The sequence below is a fragment of the Cydia splendana genome, chromosome 12 (assembly GCF_910591565.1).
Source record: "Cydia splendana chromosome 12, ilCydSple1.2, whole genome shotgun sequence".
Classification (NCBI taxonomy): domain Eukaryota; kingdom Metazoa; phylum Arthropoda; class Insecta; order Lepidoptera; family Tortricidae; genus Cydia; species Cydia splendana.
In genome coordinates, this window is record NC_085971.1 from 7496541 (window position 1) to 7510829 (window position 14289).

At 38.9% G+C, this 14289-nt stretch overlaps 2 protein-coding genes across 2 annotated transcripts; both read left to right on the forward strand.

The window, feature by feature from the left end:
* The first annotated feature begins 1717 nt into the window (after positions 1-1717).
* On the forward strand, positions 1718-4675 carry LOC134795367 (juvenile hormone esterase-like). Its single transcript, XM_063767196.1, has 3 exons — positions 1718-1867; positions 3067-4355; positions 4460-4675. The coding sequence occupies exons 1-3, from the start codon at positions 1736-1738 to the stop codon at positions 4635-4637; spliced, it is 1599 nt and encodes a 532-aa protein (XP_063623266.1). The 5' UTR covers positions 1718-1735; the 3' UTR covers positions 4638-4675.
* Positions 4676-10641: 5966 nt separating this feature from the next.
* Positions 10642-11939, forward strand: LOC134795368 (uncharacterized). The gene has a single exon (XM_063767197.1). The coding sequence runs from the start codon at positions 10894-10896 to the stop codon at positions 11884-11886; it is 993 nt and encodes a 330-aa protein (XP_063623267.1). The 5' UTR covers positions 10642-10893; the 3' UTR covers positions 11887-11939.
* Positions 11940-14289: the final 2350 nt, after the last annotated feature.

Consider the following 14289-nt stretch of genomic DNA (forward strand, 5'->3'; position numbering starts at 1 on the left):
TATCGCACTACTTTTAGGTGCCGCTTCCGTTAGCGAGACGGGTATATTTACCTAAAATATTTAAAACTCAGCTCCTGTTCCGTCTTAATACCTTGGGGCTTAGTCAATTTGTGTAAAAATGTCCTATAATATTTATTTATTCATTTATTTATCACAGACATTGACAATATTAAGTAGGTATTGTGTTTAAAATAAACCTCACCTACACTGTGCGTTGTCGTGTCTGGCCGCCTCAGCTGAGCAAACTTATTGGTCATCAACATCACTGTCACGAGAGCGCCTCCGCGCCAGATGGACATCTGCGAGCGGAGGACGCACGTTTTTGTGAAAAATTTGTTTACGTCAATTTTCTATGTACGGTAACCTTCATAATAGGTATTTACTCGTACACAATTACACATACCTATATTAATATTTACCATAATTCTGGATTAATCGCGTCATCCTATTTTTAGGATCAACGTGATTTTAAAATCAAAAATTAATGTTGTCTTGCCCTCGTCTTTATATAATATATTAATACTTAAATACATAGAAAAACAACCATGACTCAGGAACAAATATCCGTGTCATCACACAAATAAATGCTCTTACCGGGATTCGAACCCGGGACCATCGGCTTCATAGGCAGGGTCACTACCCACTAGGCCAGTCGTGTTTTCATCATTTCATCAAGTTGTACTTAAAATACAAATAATAATAACAATAAGCCCGCGGGGGCAGCTTGTGGCGAGCTGACGGTGAGTGGCGACACCGCGGACCCCTATTCCAGAGGGCACTTTCATCTGGCGCTCGCCTCTGTGCTTGCCTTGACTGGCCGGCCAGAGTGGAGCCGCAAGAGCGGGACCTATGCTTCAGGTTGGAAGTGTAAAATGTCATAACGCCGGCGGCCTGCTGAACGGATTACCGGGATCTGGCTACCGCAGACTCACCTCTCGACAACCTCATAGCCACTCCAAAGTGTTGCCCTGTTGTCGCACTGTGCGTGCGGCCATTGCGGGGCCCACTCAATGAGTTGGCGAGTCACCACCTGTCTTTTACAATTTTGAGACTGATTGTCATGGCAGGTGTCCGCTAGTCTCCTCCCATAGCCCGATATCCAGTCCATCCAACATTCAAATCTATAGCCTATGACCTTAGTTCCCATCGTAGCACAAAACTGCTGCACTGCAATAGTCTTTGCACCTGGCGGGGACCATCTCCGGATGTATCACATTGTGCGTTCGGGGATGGTATCCGCCACGTGTATCCCTTGCTTTTAGATTAACTTGTCTTAAGGGCCTCTGCGCTGTTGGCTTCGGCCCCACGCACGCCTCCCAAATGTCCGGGACCCCATGGTCCCGAGATATGGAAAGACAGACAAATAATAATAATTCAACCTATATACGTCCCACTGTTGGGCACATACAAATATAAAAAAAAAATACAAATATAATTTTTAATTTATTTTATTGGTTGTGTTATATGTCGTGGCCAGATCTTAGAATAGAATTGATCATAATATATCAAAGAGAATACTGTGATTAATCACTATGATTTATATTTTCTTCAACAAAAATACTGAAATTCACGCCATCTAGTGATCGGGCTGCAAATGATATTTCTCCTACATTACAGCCAGACAATCGCCCCACTCCGAGACTGGCCGGTAACTGAGTACTGAGTGATCGACCTTTCTCGTCGAGTAATTCGAGGTTATTCATTTGTTTTGTATCACTCTGCTATAACTGTCGTCATGGCAAACCCTGTTGTTGATACTAATGAAGGCAAGATACGGGGTTACGAGAAGAAAATTAATAAGAAAGTTTACTATGGATTTAAGGGGATTCCGTACGCCAAGCCACCTGTTGGAGAGTTGCGGTTCAGGGTGAGTTTTGCAGAAAATTTTCTAGTAAAAATATTTGCAATTAGTTTTAAGTAATTATGAGACTTATAACAGTTGTAATAAACAATTGCTTGTAATTCCTTCTACTTAACGTTTAACGCGTACCGGATAGTGCATTCTATTTATACAGGGTGATTCAGGAGACGTGAGCAGGACTAACACTGCGCATTTCGTAAATTATAAGCAACTGTTTCGTATCAGTATTAGTGAGGTTAACGTTAATTTTCTAGTCGTGTTGAAAAAAAAAGTTATTAATTTATAAACGACATCCATGGTCACTCTACAATTAGAATACTAAACTACCGATATTATGTGTCAAATTGAATGTCATCACTGTCATCACGGTCTGGTTACTTTGAAAACTCGTATCTCACACAAGTGTGACAGTTTATTTTCTTCGTAATCAAAATGCTGTCATCGCGGTTAAAGAGGTTTTATGTTTATTAATTAGGTCTTGTAGGCTGACCATGATTGAAGAGAATTAAATTTACCCTTATCAAAAAGTTAAAAAATAGGAAAAAATGTGGTTGTTTCATCTAAATACGATGGTGATCGATCAATTATCAGTTACTGAGTGTGCAGGATTAGTCCTGCTCACGTCTCATGAATCACCCTGTATAATTGCACTTTTATTTATAAATAATATTTCTGAGATAAACGTGTTGGTAGTGTGTAGTGTTTAATAACATATTATACACTACACACTATATCAATACTATCTTCCCTGTCACACAATGTTATATAACATTTTATAACAACGAGTGTCTAGACTTGATATTGACTTATAAATATCGTAGTGACACTGGGAAAGCAATAGTCAGTTTACTGTTTACTTTAATGTATTTATCAGTGATTGTTTCACGGGCAACAAAGAAAGAAAGTAGCTACAGATGTACTGCATAATTATTTACCTTCGTATTTTCACGGAAACGTAGGTACGAACGTGTCTCGCTATTTCAGTCAGTCTCGGTACAAAAACTACTGTCGTTGACTGAAGTAGCATGACAAATACGAACGTTTCCGAGAAAATACGATGGAAAACAATTATGCACTACATCTGTAGTAGAAAATAAAAGCGTGCATTTTTCCTGTTACCTATTGTGAGAGAGATGTTTTAATAGTAGACAATACTCGAAACGCAAAAATAACAGCTTGACTTTATACTACTTATTTTATTGTAGGTTCCGGAACCTCCGGAGCACTGGGAGGGAGTGCGGGATGGGACTACAGACTGTAATACCTGCATTCAGTTTGACAAAATGTCCAAAACCGTCGTAGGCAGCGAGGACTGTTTATTCCTAAATGTTTTCACCCCCTCACTGCCAGAGGCGGGAGGGCCCAGAGCGCTGCCAGTCATGGTGTTCATCCACGGCGGCGGGTTCATGTTCGGCTGCGGCACCGACCCCTCGCACCTCGGCCCGGATTGGCTGGTCGAGCAAGACGTCGTCATGGTCAGCTTTAACTACCGACTGGGCATTCTTGGATTTCTTAATCTGGATCGCTCTGACGCTCCGGGAAACATGGGACTCAGGGACCAAGTCCAAGCCCTAAAATGGGTTCAAAAAAACATCAGCAAATTCGGTGGTGATCATAATAATGTTACCATATTTGGAGTAAGTGCTGGTGGCTCTTCTGTTGAATATCTTCTACTCTCACCAATGGCTAAAGGTCTTTTTCATAAAGCTATTATGCAATCTGGCTCCACATTACTGAATTGGGCCATAAATAAAAACATGAGGGAAATAATTAAAAATTTACCACAATTTAAAGATAATACAAACGATGATGAATTGATACAAAACCTAAGGAGTTTGCCTGGTAAAGATTTAATAATGGCATCTATGACAGCTCTGGAAGCCACTCAGAGGAAAGGTGGACTTTATTTTGGGTTCGTACCGTCAGTTGAAAAACCTAGTGGATGGGAGCCATTTTTAGATAAATCTCCCCTAGATTTATTGTCTCGCGGTGAATTCGCACGTGTCCCTGTCATGACAGGCTTCTGCGCTCGAGAGAACATTTTGCTGCGCTTTTATGCTCCGCACTTGCTGGAAAAATTAAAGGAAGATAAAATATTTCTGGATCATTTACCTTTTGAAATTGATAACGGATTAAAGGCTGAAGTTGAAGACAAATTAAAGAAGATATATTTGGAAGCCGAGAACCGCTACGGGGAAGACGACGAATATGCGATAGACTTTTTTTCGGACGTCGATTTTATTGCTGGCATTTACATTTCTGCTACGCTGATATCGAAAAGGAACCCTTCAGTATACTTATATGAGTTCGCCTACAGTGGAAAACTAAACTATTTGAAAGTGAAGCTTGGCCTTACATCTCCTGGCGCTTGCCATGGTGACGACTCCGGATACATTCAGCCTTCTGCCGTGGTACCCACCAACAACATATCAGATACCGACGAAGCGGTTAGGGACAGAATGGTGATGCTGTTTACCAATTTTGCTAAATATGGGTAAGATTGCCTAAATTATTTTTTATGAGATAAGTAAGCATATATGTATTTTAGTTTGATCTTTTAGTCTTTAAATATAATATATGTCTTCTGATTTTTCGCAGAGATCCCACTCCAGCTGTGGACAATCTCATAACGACCAAGTGGGAGCCCCTAGGGCCGTCAGGCCGCAGCTTGTTTATCGACGACCAGCTCACCATGCGGCCCTTCCCTTACACAGCGCGGACTGCGCTCTTCGAGCAATTATACAACGGTCAATACGGACCTAAATGTCACTGCTAATGTTCTGTATCCTCAGTATTACAGTCTTCATCCATTAAGTGTTTCAGTTTCATTATACTCATACTCATACTCATACTCATTCTTTATTGGTAATAGGTAATTACATGTCAGCGTACATAACTAGTACAAATAACATTAAAAATTAAAATTAAATACATTAGCTACTTGCGTAGATTTCTATTTTTATCATTAATATTTCGCAGTCAGAAATTCTTCTATATTATAGAACGACCGCTCAACAAGCCAAGCTTTAAGTTTATTTTTAAAAATTAACAAACTAGGTGCGTCTGTTATTACTGTTGGTAGATTATTATACACAGAGGGGCCCATGACGTGTATAGTTTTTGCCGTTTTTGCTAAGATTTTGTTATAACCGTCTTTGCTATAATTAAACAGTTCCTTTTTTTGGACACGCTACAGCTCTAACGTTGTGAGAATTTTGAGTTTGGTTGGATCTGCTACTAAGTTCTACTGCGCTGAATACTCGTACATTGCTAAGAGTGGTGTTAAGGTTTTATGCAGGAAGTAAGGCCATAAATCTGAGGGTAGGCCCAAGGCCGCCAACATCGAAAATTCGAAAACCATTATCTGCCTCCCTATCGCTCATTGCATATTTGAGCGATTGAGAGGCTGGGGCAGATAATGGTTTTCAATTATTCGATGTTGGTGGTAGGCCTTCTGATATATTAAACAAGCAGTTGCGAACTATCTGAAACATAGACCATGTTTTGCATCCCCTTTTGGTATGGTATGCAAATTCGCCGTTGGTTGTAGTCGGAATAGAACGCAGCTCTCAGGCCGCGAGCCGCCGCCCCGGCAGGATCTTGAAATCTGGCCGGATCGGAATGCGCTAATACCACGATGGCTGCGTGGGCGGCGGAGCTTAAAGCATACCTACTTAGAATAAACTTAACAGGTACCTATCGTTTAACTATACTTAAGTAAAGTTTTAAAAAATCTATTAGTTATTTATGTACCCTGGAGTCCGTGACTCGGTGTACCTACTTACTAGGTACATACTGGATATTAAAATCTACTCACTTGTAATAACCCGGTTTAAAAAACGTCGATTATGCTTAAACGAAAAGACGCTCTCTGGATCATGGTAAACCAGTAGGACCTGCCACATTTAATCAAGCTTTCTTTCTGCGAATGCAGGTGTATTCCGTGTATTATACTTAATACTTACCCACTGAAAAATACGGATAAACTATTGACGTAGATTTAAGTAATCTAATCTTACTTGATATATACCTGTGTGGTAATCCACTAATCAGTCAGGCCGGTTGCGTTACTTAAAACGTCAATTAGTTTAAAATATCAGTACCTATTAGCTGTTGGTGTTTCCTAGCTCTATTTGGAACATTTGTTTTAAACGAAACAATTATTATTATGTGTATGTTTTCATCTGGAATAAAGTAATAAATTAATAATTTAGTAAGTAAATAAGCTTTTATTTTAGGCTGATTATATATATTACTTATTTAGGCCAGATAATCTCTCCGGTAGATCTAACCTCAAAAGAAATAGGTAGACGTATTGGATATGCTTGGAAGACATATTGGAGCCTAAAGGAAATAATGAAAAATAAAGATATCAATGTAACTATCAAGCGGAAACTCTTTGATACCAGCATACTTCCTATTCTTACTTACGGCTGCCAAACCTGGGCTCTCACTAAAACACACATTAGAAAGCTAGAAACTTGCCAAAACTCCATGGAAAGAAGTATGCTGGGGAAAAGACTATCGGATAAAATAAGAATAAAATCCATAAAGAAGATCACCAAAACAAAAGATGTCACAAAAACAATAAAAAAGTTAAAATGGAAATGGTCAGGACATACAATTAGAGGCAAAGAAAAATGGTCGAAGTCGATAATGAACTGGTTCACAGGCCATAAGAAAAGGAAAAGAGGTAGACCATTTAGAAGATGGGTGGACGACATCAAAGCCACAGCAGGAACCACATGGGACGAGAGTTGCCAAGGATAGAGAGGAATGGAGAAGGTTGGAGGAGGCCTTTTGCCAATAAATGGCACACAGACAGGGAAAAAAAAACGCAAGAACTGTAGAAAAATAATGCAATTTACTGTCTGAAATAAAGGATTATTACATTACAAGTAAATAAGCTATTGTTCGAAGGTTTGGAATATAGGAAGTTCGGAGGAGACATTTGAGCGCGGAGAAACCTCGGCCGCGGCCGGCGCGGCGGCGCCAGCGGGGCGCGGTGTGAAATACTCAGGTGCATCCGAACCTGCCCACGACTAACCACAGCGTGCTCCAATCTCGATGTTTACGTCTCAGTAATTTTCTTGTCATATTAAATGACGAAAATTAATAATTATCATCGCAATACACTTATGTTATGGCATCGCTGTATTTGTACCTACCTAAACATAATATACGAAATCATTTCACGAACAATGATTGAGATCCACACATAACTCAACACCTGATTGGTTAATATGGTTAAACAATCAAACCACTATGAATCGTTCGTAAACTTTATGAAACTGTATTAATTGTTAAATTAAGAACTTTACATAAATCATTGATAAAATAACTATAAATCATGAACGTCAACATATATGTTTTTGTCTTTTATCGTAAAGATACGATACGGCCAGTGTGGGTTGGCATACCTCTGTGGTTTCTACCTTTATTACCTATAAGTATATAGGTAGAATTAAATAACTGATTTGCAAGACCGAAGTGATCCCATAAGTGTACTGCGAACAAAGTTTTGTGCGGTACACTAAAAATCGTGTATCGGTGTTGTAAAACCGAAACACACTGTGTATAAAACAGTCTCGAGATCCTTTCACGGCTGCGCGTGAGTCGTGATTTGATTCCCACAGAACAAACCATACCTTCATCCCTCTCTAACTCCTGTCGCATAGGCATTACTGTCTCTTTCTACCTCGAAAGCCTTTCGGTTTTGTTGATGCCCAGACGACACAATAAATTATCTTTTAGTTCAATTAGCTTGAAAAATGCCTTTAATGTTTCTGAGTGTACACAATAACTCATATTGTTGTGTTGTAAAAAAGGATACCGGTGTACAATTCTATGAGGCAGTCGGCATGTTTATAGGTAAGTATTGCTATCCTATTGTTAATGTTTATTGAACTAAGTACCACTGCTTCTTGTAATAAAGGTTTTCAATAGGTACATTAAAAAATAAGCCATGGATATCCTTGGATCCCTTATATTATGAATGCGAAATCAACTCTGCCTGTCTGTTACTACTGTATATTACAGCGAGTAAACCGGATGAGGCCTAGTCCCTCTAAGTTAGAAAATCAGATGCTAATTCTTGGGATTAGGTTGCCAGCAGAAACCAGACTTCTTAAGTGAGCAGTGGCGAGAATGCCGGGACAACGCAAGGAAAAACGGTCGTGGACAAAATGCCTGTTCTGGTTAGAATTATCATCAATTCCTCAAAAGGGGTATAAACTCCTTTCCCATTTATATGTGTGAAAATATTATATTAATAATTTATTACTTACCTACTTATATTATGCTCACAAGCTGTTAACTATTGTCCACAGGAGTGACAGTGACAACTTTTGTCTTAAAATTTGTGTGACCAATAAACAAAACAATCTCGTTTGTTCTTCGATAAGTAAAGTGACATTTTCGACAAGTCCGTAAAGTAAGTGACATTCGAAAATTCATTCACGGCCTGCGGCGGGTATATTAAAATTAGAATCAGGCCGTCAGTTGTTTCGGTTTACCGTTTTCTCGTACCACTTTACAAAGAGCAAAAGCAAAATTTGGACAAGGCTCCCAAGAAAACTCGGTTTATTTAAGTTTAAAAAGAGGAAATCAAGATTTTAACCTACTCACTACCTAGTTTAAGAAATTTATTGGTTTTTGAATAAATACCTACTAATACCTGTCCGTAATCTTGAATGAGAAAGGAAGGAGTAAGGCCTCCTAAATTAAAAACAGGTTTAATATGGTTTTCCAATGTCACTTACGATTCTTATACGGGGCAGCATTATGATACTGAACCCGTTTCGTGGGTAGCTAAATTGCAAAAAAATTGTACATAGTTACACTACTACATAGTCTGAAGTGAATTGATTCCATTGTGTTACGACAATTAAGCCATTCCTATTTAAGTTATATTTATGCATGAAATTGTGTTAGCGTACCCTATAGACTTCTATGTGTATGATTTAGGTACAATAAATACAATATAATTTTCATGGTTAATTATCGTAACATAATTGAATCAATGAACTTAACACTAATCACTGCTTCTTAACTACCACACATTATTAAATTGTACAACGGGACTTAAAACTTAAATACGCGATTAAGTCCCGTTGTACAATTTAATAATACTCTTAATTATGTACCTACAATATTTTTGCAATTCACCCAAATATGTCATTTTGTTGACACACACACACTACTAAAGTTATGAGTCTTATAACCAACGGTCGGAAATATAAAATAAATCTTTCAGATTCTTACACGTACTTACCTACATCTACATGTCAGTATTCTAATTCCTGTCTTTATACTAATAAATTGCATTTCCACCACCCCAATGCTCCCGGTACTGAGTTTGTGTGGCAAGAACCGGGAATTCCCGGTTTCGGTACTCTATTTGTATAGAAAACCAATACCGGGAGTTGATACCGCAGACCCGTATTCTCTTCTTGTAAATAGGTTGGTACTGCCTGCTGTGTTGCACGGCAGCACGGCACTAAAATCTTTATCAAATGTTATCGCGGACGTTAGTAATGTCGCTGTCGTCATCTTATTGCGCAACTTACTTACTGATACCTATCAAATTTAATAATTACTATAAAATGTAGATGACAGTTAAATAGTGTGATGGAAACGTACGAGTCTTGATGGTATTTACGGGATGATGCGAATTTCATACGATGTAAAATATACATTACTTACTATCATTGATCTGTGTAATGTTGTCCCCGAATATTTATTTATTTTAATTTAATTTTCCACCTCCACTTACCTAAGGGAAAAAAAATATTGTCACTGTACGCGTCTAAAACTTTTTTTTTAATAAAGAGATATAGTACCTACTCTTAACGCTGTGCCGCTATTTGTCCACCGCCACCGTAATAAGTCGTTTTGATCGATGGAGACCCAATTATCAAATAGCTGACATTTGGCTCGGTCGCCTACTCGCCTTCACTAAATAATGTAATGCATTGTGCACAATTGTACCCATATTTGTTAACAATGGGCCGCTACGTATTGACATCTGGTGGGTCTTCAACTAGCAGCACCGAGTCAAAAGACCCACTGCGATTTACTGACATGCTCCTATGTGCTTTAACTCTTTAATCGTAGGGTCGAGATTTAAATATAGGATATAAAATCTCGTTTAACCCTCCTGTATTTAATACTGCACTTTAGTGGTCGGAGTTAACGTTCGGATTCCCCTGGTCCAGCAAGGAGTTGAAATTGCAGGATGTTAAATATCTCCGAATTGCCACTTGTATCATAATCGCGCGGCTGTCGAGGGGTGGCGGTTATTTGCACTTTTTGTGTGTTTTGCCAGTTGGCGCAAACATAATGTAATTTGTTGACATGTATATCGGCACAATTGAGATATAAAACACGTGATGCAATAGTTTAGTACTGGGATAAACGCTTATTAGGTGGGTGAACAAGAAGCACGGTATGCTTTATTATGATCATGTACCTCCTAGTATATTTTTCAAGAAGGACTGACAAAAATAATAATTTCATGCCAAAAACTAGAACTCTTTTTGTTGTATCACTATTTATAATTTTATATAGAGAAGTAAATGAATGACAGCAGGCAATAACGGCATCGGATTATTATGGGCGACTCCCGGCCTGTTATCTACTTGCGTAACTTTTCACTCAGTCATAAAACTTGACACCATTTAACAATAAAACGGAAACGGAAAATTTAGTCATTCAGGGAAGTACCAAGCGTAACCATACCTATGTGATGTTCCTATTTTTGCTCGATATGTTAATGTAGGTATGTGGAATTGTAATGTTATCGCAAACCTGTGTAAGGTTTGGCACGGCACTATGACGTTCAGCGGTTGGGGCCTTCACCTTGCGCACGGCATCGACACTTCCTTACAAGTTTCGTTAGCTTTGCACTCGCCACTAGTGCCGGATCGACATAGCGCCGCATTTAAACAGCCAACTCTGGTACGCATCAACAGTTCTTCTAAAGCTCTACATATACTGACTCCGTTATTTCTGTAAGAAAGTAAAAATTCACGATGGCACCTGCTCCCCGTGTTGAAACTAATGAAATTAAATCGTCAGCTTTGGAGCTAATAGGTAATACTCCGCTCGTTGCTCTTGATCGATTGCACCCTGGACCTGGACGAATTCTAGCAAAATGTGAATTTATGAACCCGGGAGGATCCATCAAGGACCGATCTTCTTTGTACATGATAAATGCGGCTCTGAAGAACTGTGAGCTGAAACCTGGTAACCCGATTTTAGAGGTGACATCTGGCAACCAAGGCTGTGGTCTCGCCGTAGTCGCCGCTGTAAAAGATCATCCTTTGACAATATATATGTCTGCGGGCAACAGCGAACAGAGAGCGGTACAAATGGAAGCATGCGGTGCAAAGTGTATCCGAGTACCTCAAGTTGAGGGTGTTTACGGCAAAGTCACGTATGCTGACGTTCAAGCGGCGGAAGAAGAATGTTTAAAAACCGTTGAAAAGACCGGCCACTTTCTTGTAAATCAGTTTTATAATGAAGCGAACGTACAAGCTCACTACGAAATGACAGGACCCGAAATTTGGAGACAAACCGGTGGTCACGTGGATGGATTTGTAGCCACGGCCGGAACGAGCGGTACTTTCTCGGGAACATCTAAATATTTAAAAGAGAAGAATCCTGCAATGAAAGCCTACATAATTGAGCCGGAAGGAGCGGAGGTAATAGCCGGCAAGCCCGTCTGGAAGGCATGCCACAAGCTGCAGGGTTCCGGCTACGGCGTGGTGCCGGCGCTCTTCAAGTACGACGTGATGGATGGAACGCTTAGCGTATCGGACGAAGAGGCCGTGCACTACAAGCGGCTGCTGGGCGTGAAGGAGGGGCTGTACGTGGGCTACACGAGCGGCGCCAACGTGGCCGCCGCGGTGAAGCTGCTGCAGGCCGGAAGCCTGCCCGAGGACGCCTGGGTGGTTACCATGCTCAACGACACAGGATTGAAGTACTCGCCCACACCTGACGAAGTTAAAAGTGATGATAGTTAAGTACCCATCAGTTGTTAAACATGTCAATTATTTCCGTTTTTATGCAGGTTAAATGATGTCACATATGTATATTTAGATTTACACAATACACAAACATTGACAACATTATTTTAACGAAAATAATAATGTATTACATAATGTCAGTGTTAAGAAAATAGGAGGAGGAGGAAATGCGGCCAGCAGGCACCCTGCCCGTTGACAGCGATTTAGGCCAAATTTTTTACCTGTAGGTAGGTTAAGTATTTAGTATTAAGTTTTATTATGTTGGTTTTTGTTTATTTAATTTAGTTTTAATAAATATATAATTGCAAATAGTTATATGTCTGTGCCTTTTCTTGTAAACAATGTTATTGTTATCATCATGTACCTAAATGTAGATATAAATGTTGTTAAATACATTGTCAATTAATTTAGATAAAAGTTGATAGGGCATCCCGTAGTGAAAACCTACAGCTAATTCATGGCAAATTCTTTAGATTACGTTAGGTGTCTATTAATATGTACCTAACTACTTATTGTATTTTTATTATACCTAAACTGTCGCTTGGCGTGAGAAGTCAATGGTCTCACTGCGCGTAACATAGGTATTATTATATAGCGGTATACAATATGTATTACATAGGTATTTTATTTAAGTTAAGTTAGTAAGGCTTAAGATAAAATGATTTTATCTGATATCTATCAGATAAAATGTCTACTTTGATAAGACGATATAATATACTGTACCAGTGAGCCCTCTCTTTAAGACTCTGTTAACCAGCACCTCTAGCACATCTTGCATCCGCGACTTAGACCGCGACTCGAGTCGCCATTCCCGCGGCTGTCAAATCTGTCGATTTCCGTAGCACAACTTGTACCCGCGACTGCAACAGCCGCGTAGAGAACTCAAAGTCGCGGCGCGACTCATCAGTGTTCCCCGATAGAATCAAAGTCTAAACATAAATGCTATTTACATGTGACAACACTGAATCGGAAACAGGGTTGCGCTATTTCATTCGTTCTTTGGTGGTAAAAAATCTAGTTTATTGTCGATGGTTAAGTTTTTTCTGTCAAAGTCAAGGAACTTTCAAATTTTGTCAACATTTAATTACGAGAAAAATATGAAAAAAATGTAAGTAATAGAGCCTTATATACTAAATTTTGATAATATTCCTTAAAATATATATTGTTTTTTAATTTCTGTTTAATAAACCTTTTAAATAAAATATTTTTGTAAATAACTATAATTAATGGAATTGCTATTATTGGTTTTAGTTCTCATATTCCTGTTGTAAATTGTGTTTTTTTTTCAGAATAAGTCCAGCATTATCCTAGACACGATTGATATCCCAGCACCCAAAGGAAAATATTGTTAACAGGAACGTGCCAACGGGCCCCGAAGTGGAGAGTCAGGAAAAGAAACACACTAGGCAAGCTTTTAGGTTTCAAACGCGGAGCTGTCCCCGTTTCTAAAGTCACTAAGATGTGAGAAGCGCTTTAGCTTTAAGAACACCACCGAGGAAGTGAACTATTATAATAACCATAATGGTTATGGCATACCTATAGTTCGTTTTTTTAGCATTAGAAATAGGTAAACAATCTTGATGTCTTTTAATTGAAAAACACATTTTAAAAATAAGTTACGGCAAATATGTAACAATTATGAATCTAATACGATCATTTATATTTTTCTGCTTTCATAAGCAAATATTGTGCCAATAATGGATGGCATTTGTGTGTATGTGTACTGTGTAACTGTTTATGATTTGACAAATTGATATGAAAAGCTTATTTCATAGTCCTCGATGAAGTCACAACCATATTTTTTTTTTTGTTTACAAACCAATTTTCTTTCCAGGGTGATATTTAATTGTCCTACGCCGCAAGTCGAAGAAAAAGGAAGAGAGAAAATACTTTTCAAGGGTAATAAAGAAGATTCTTACAATTTCTCTATTGTGGTTCTAGATGTTAATAATATATTAGGTTTAATAATAAGAAGTCGAATATTGCAAGAATATATAAGGCAAAGCAATATATTATTAATTTAAATATTGTTTTTTTTTCACTCCTGTATTTTTTACCTGAAATGAAACAAAAATAAAGTAGGTAGGTACCTACAACTCCTAGAAGCCATGATTAGCTCCCCAAGGCCCACTTCATACTTAATGCTGACAGCAACGTATCATAGCATGATCGTATCAGACCCTGTCAAACATGAAGTGAAACATCTAGAACGCGGGTATGATCTAGAGGAGTTTCAATATGGTAGAGTAGACCATATGATAACCGTACCTATGCTACGCAGACTATGACATGAGCGTAACGACTCCTTCAAAATATTGTTGGTCGGGTCGATCCAGTCACGTCACGGTATGGTGTTGGCAGGGGACGGAATGGTTTAGTGGGTGATGACTGATAATATTT

What these genes read in the sequence shown, in the direction of transcription:
- LOC134795367 (XM_063767196.1), top strand. Translation starts at nt 1,736, where the DNA reads ATGGCAAACCCTGTTGTTGATACTAATGAAGGCAAGATACGGGGTTAC. An exon ending in TTGGAGAGTTGCGGTTCAGG is followed by an intron (nt 1,868 to 3,066) that starts GTGAGTTTTGCA and finishes ATTTTATTGTAG; the next exon opens with GTTCCGGAACCTCCGGAGCA. An exon ending in ACCAATTTTGCTAAATATGG is followed by an intron (nt 4,356 to 4,459) that starts GTAAGATTGCCT and finishes GATTTTTCGCAG; the next exon opens with AGATCCCACTCCAGCTGTGG.
- LOC134795368 (XM_063767197.1), top strand. Translation starts at nt 10,894, where the DNA reads ATGGCACCTGCTCCCCGTGTTGAAACTAATGAAATTAAATCGTCAGCT.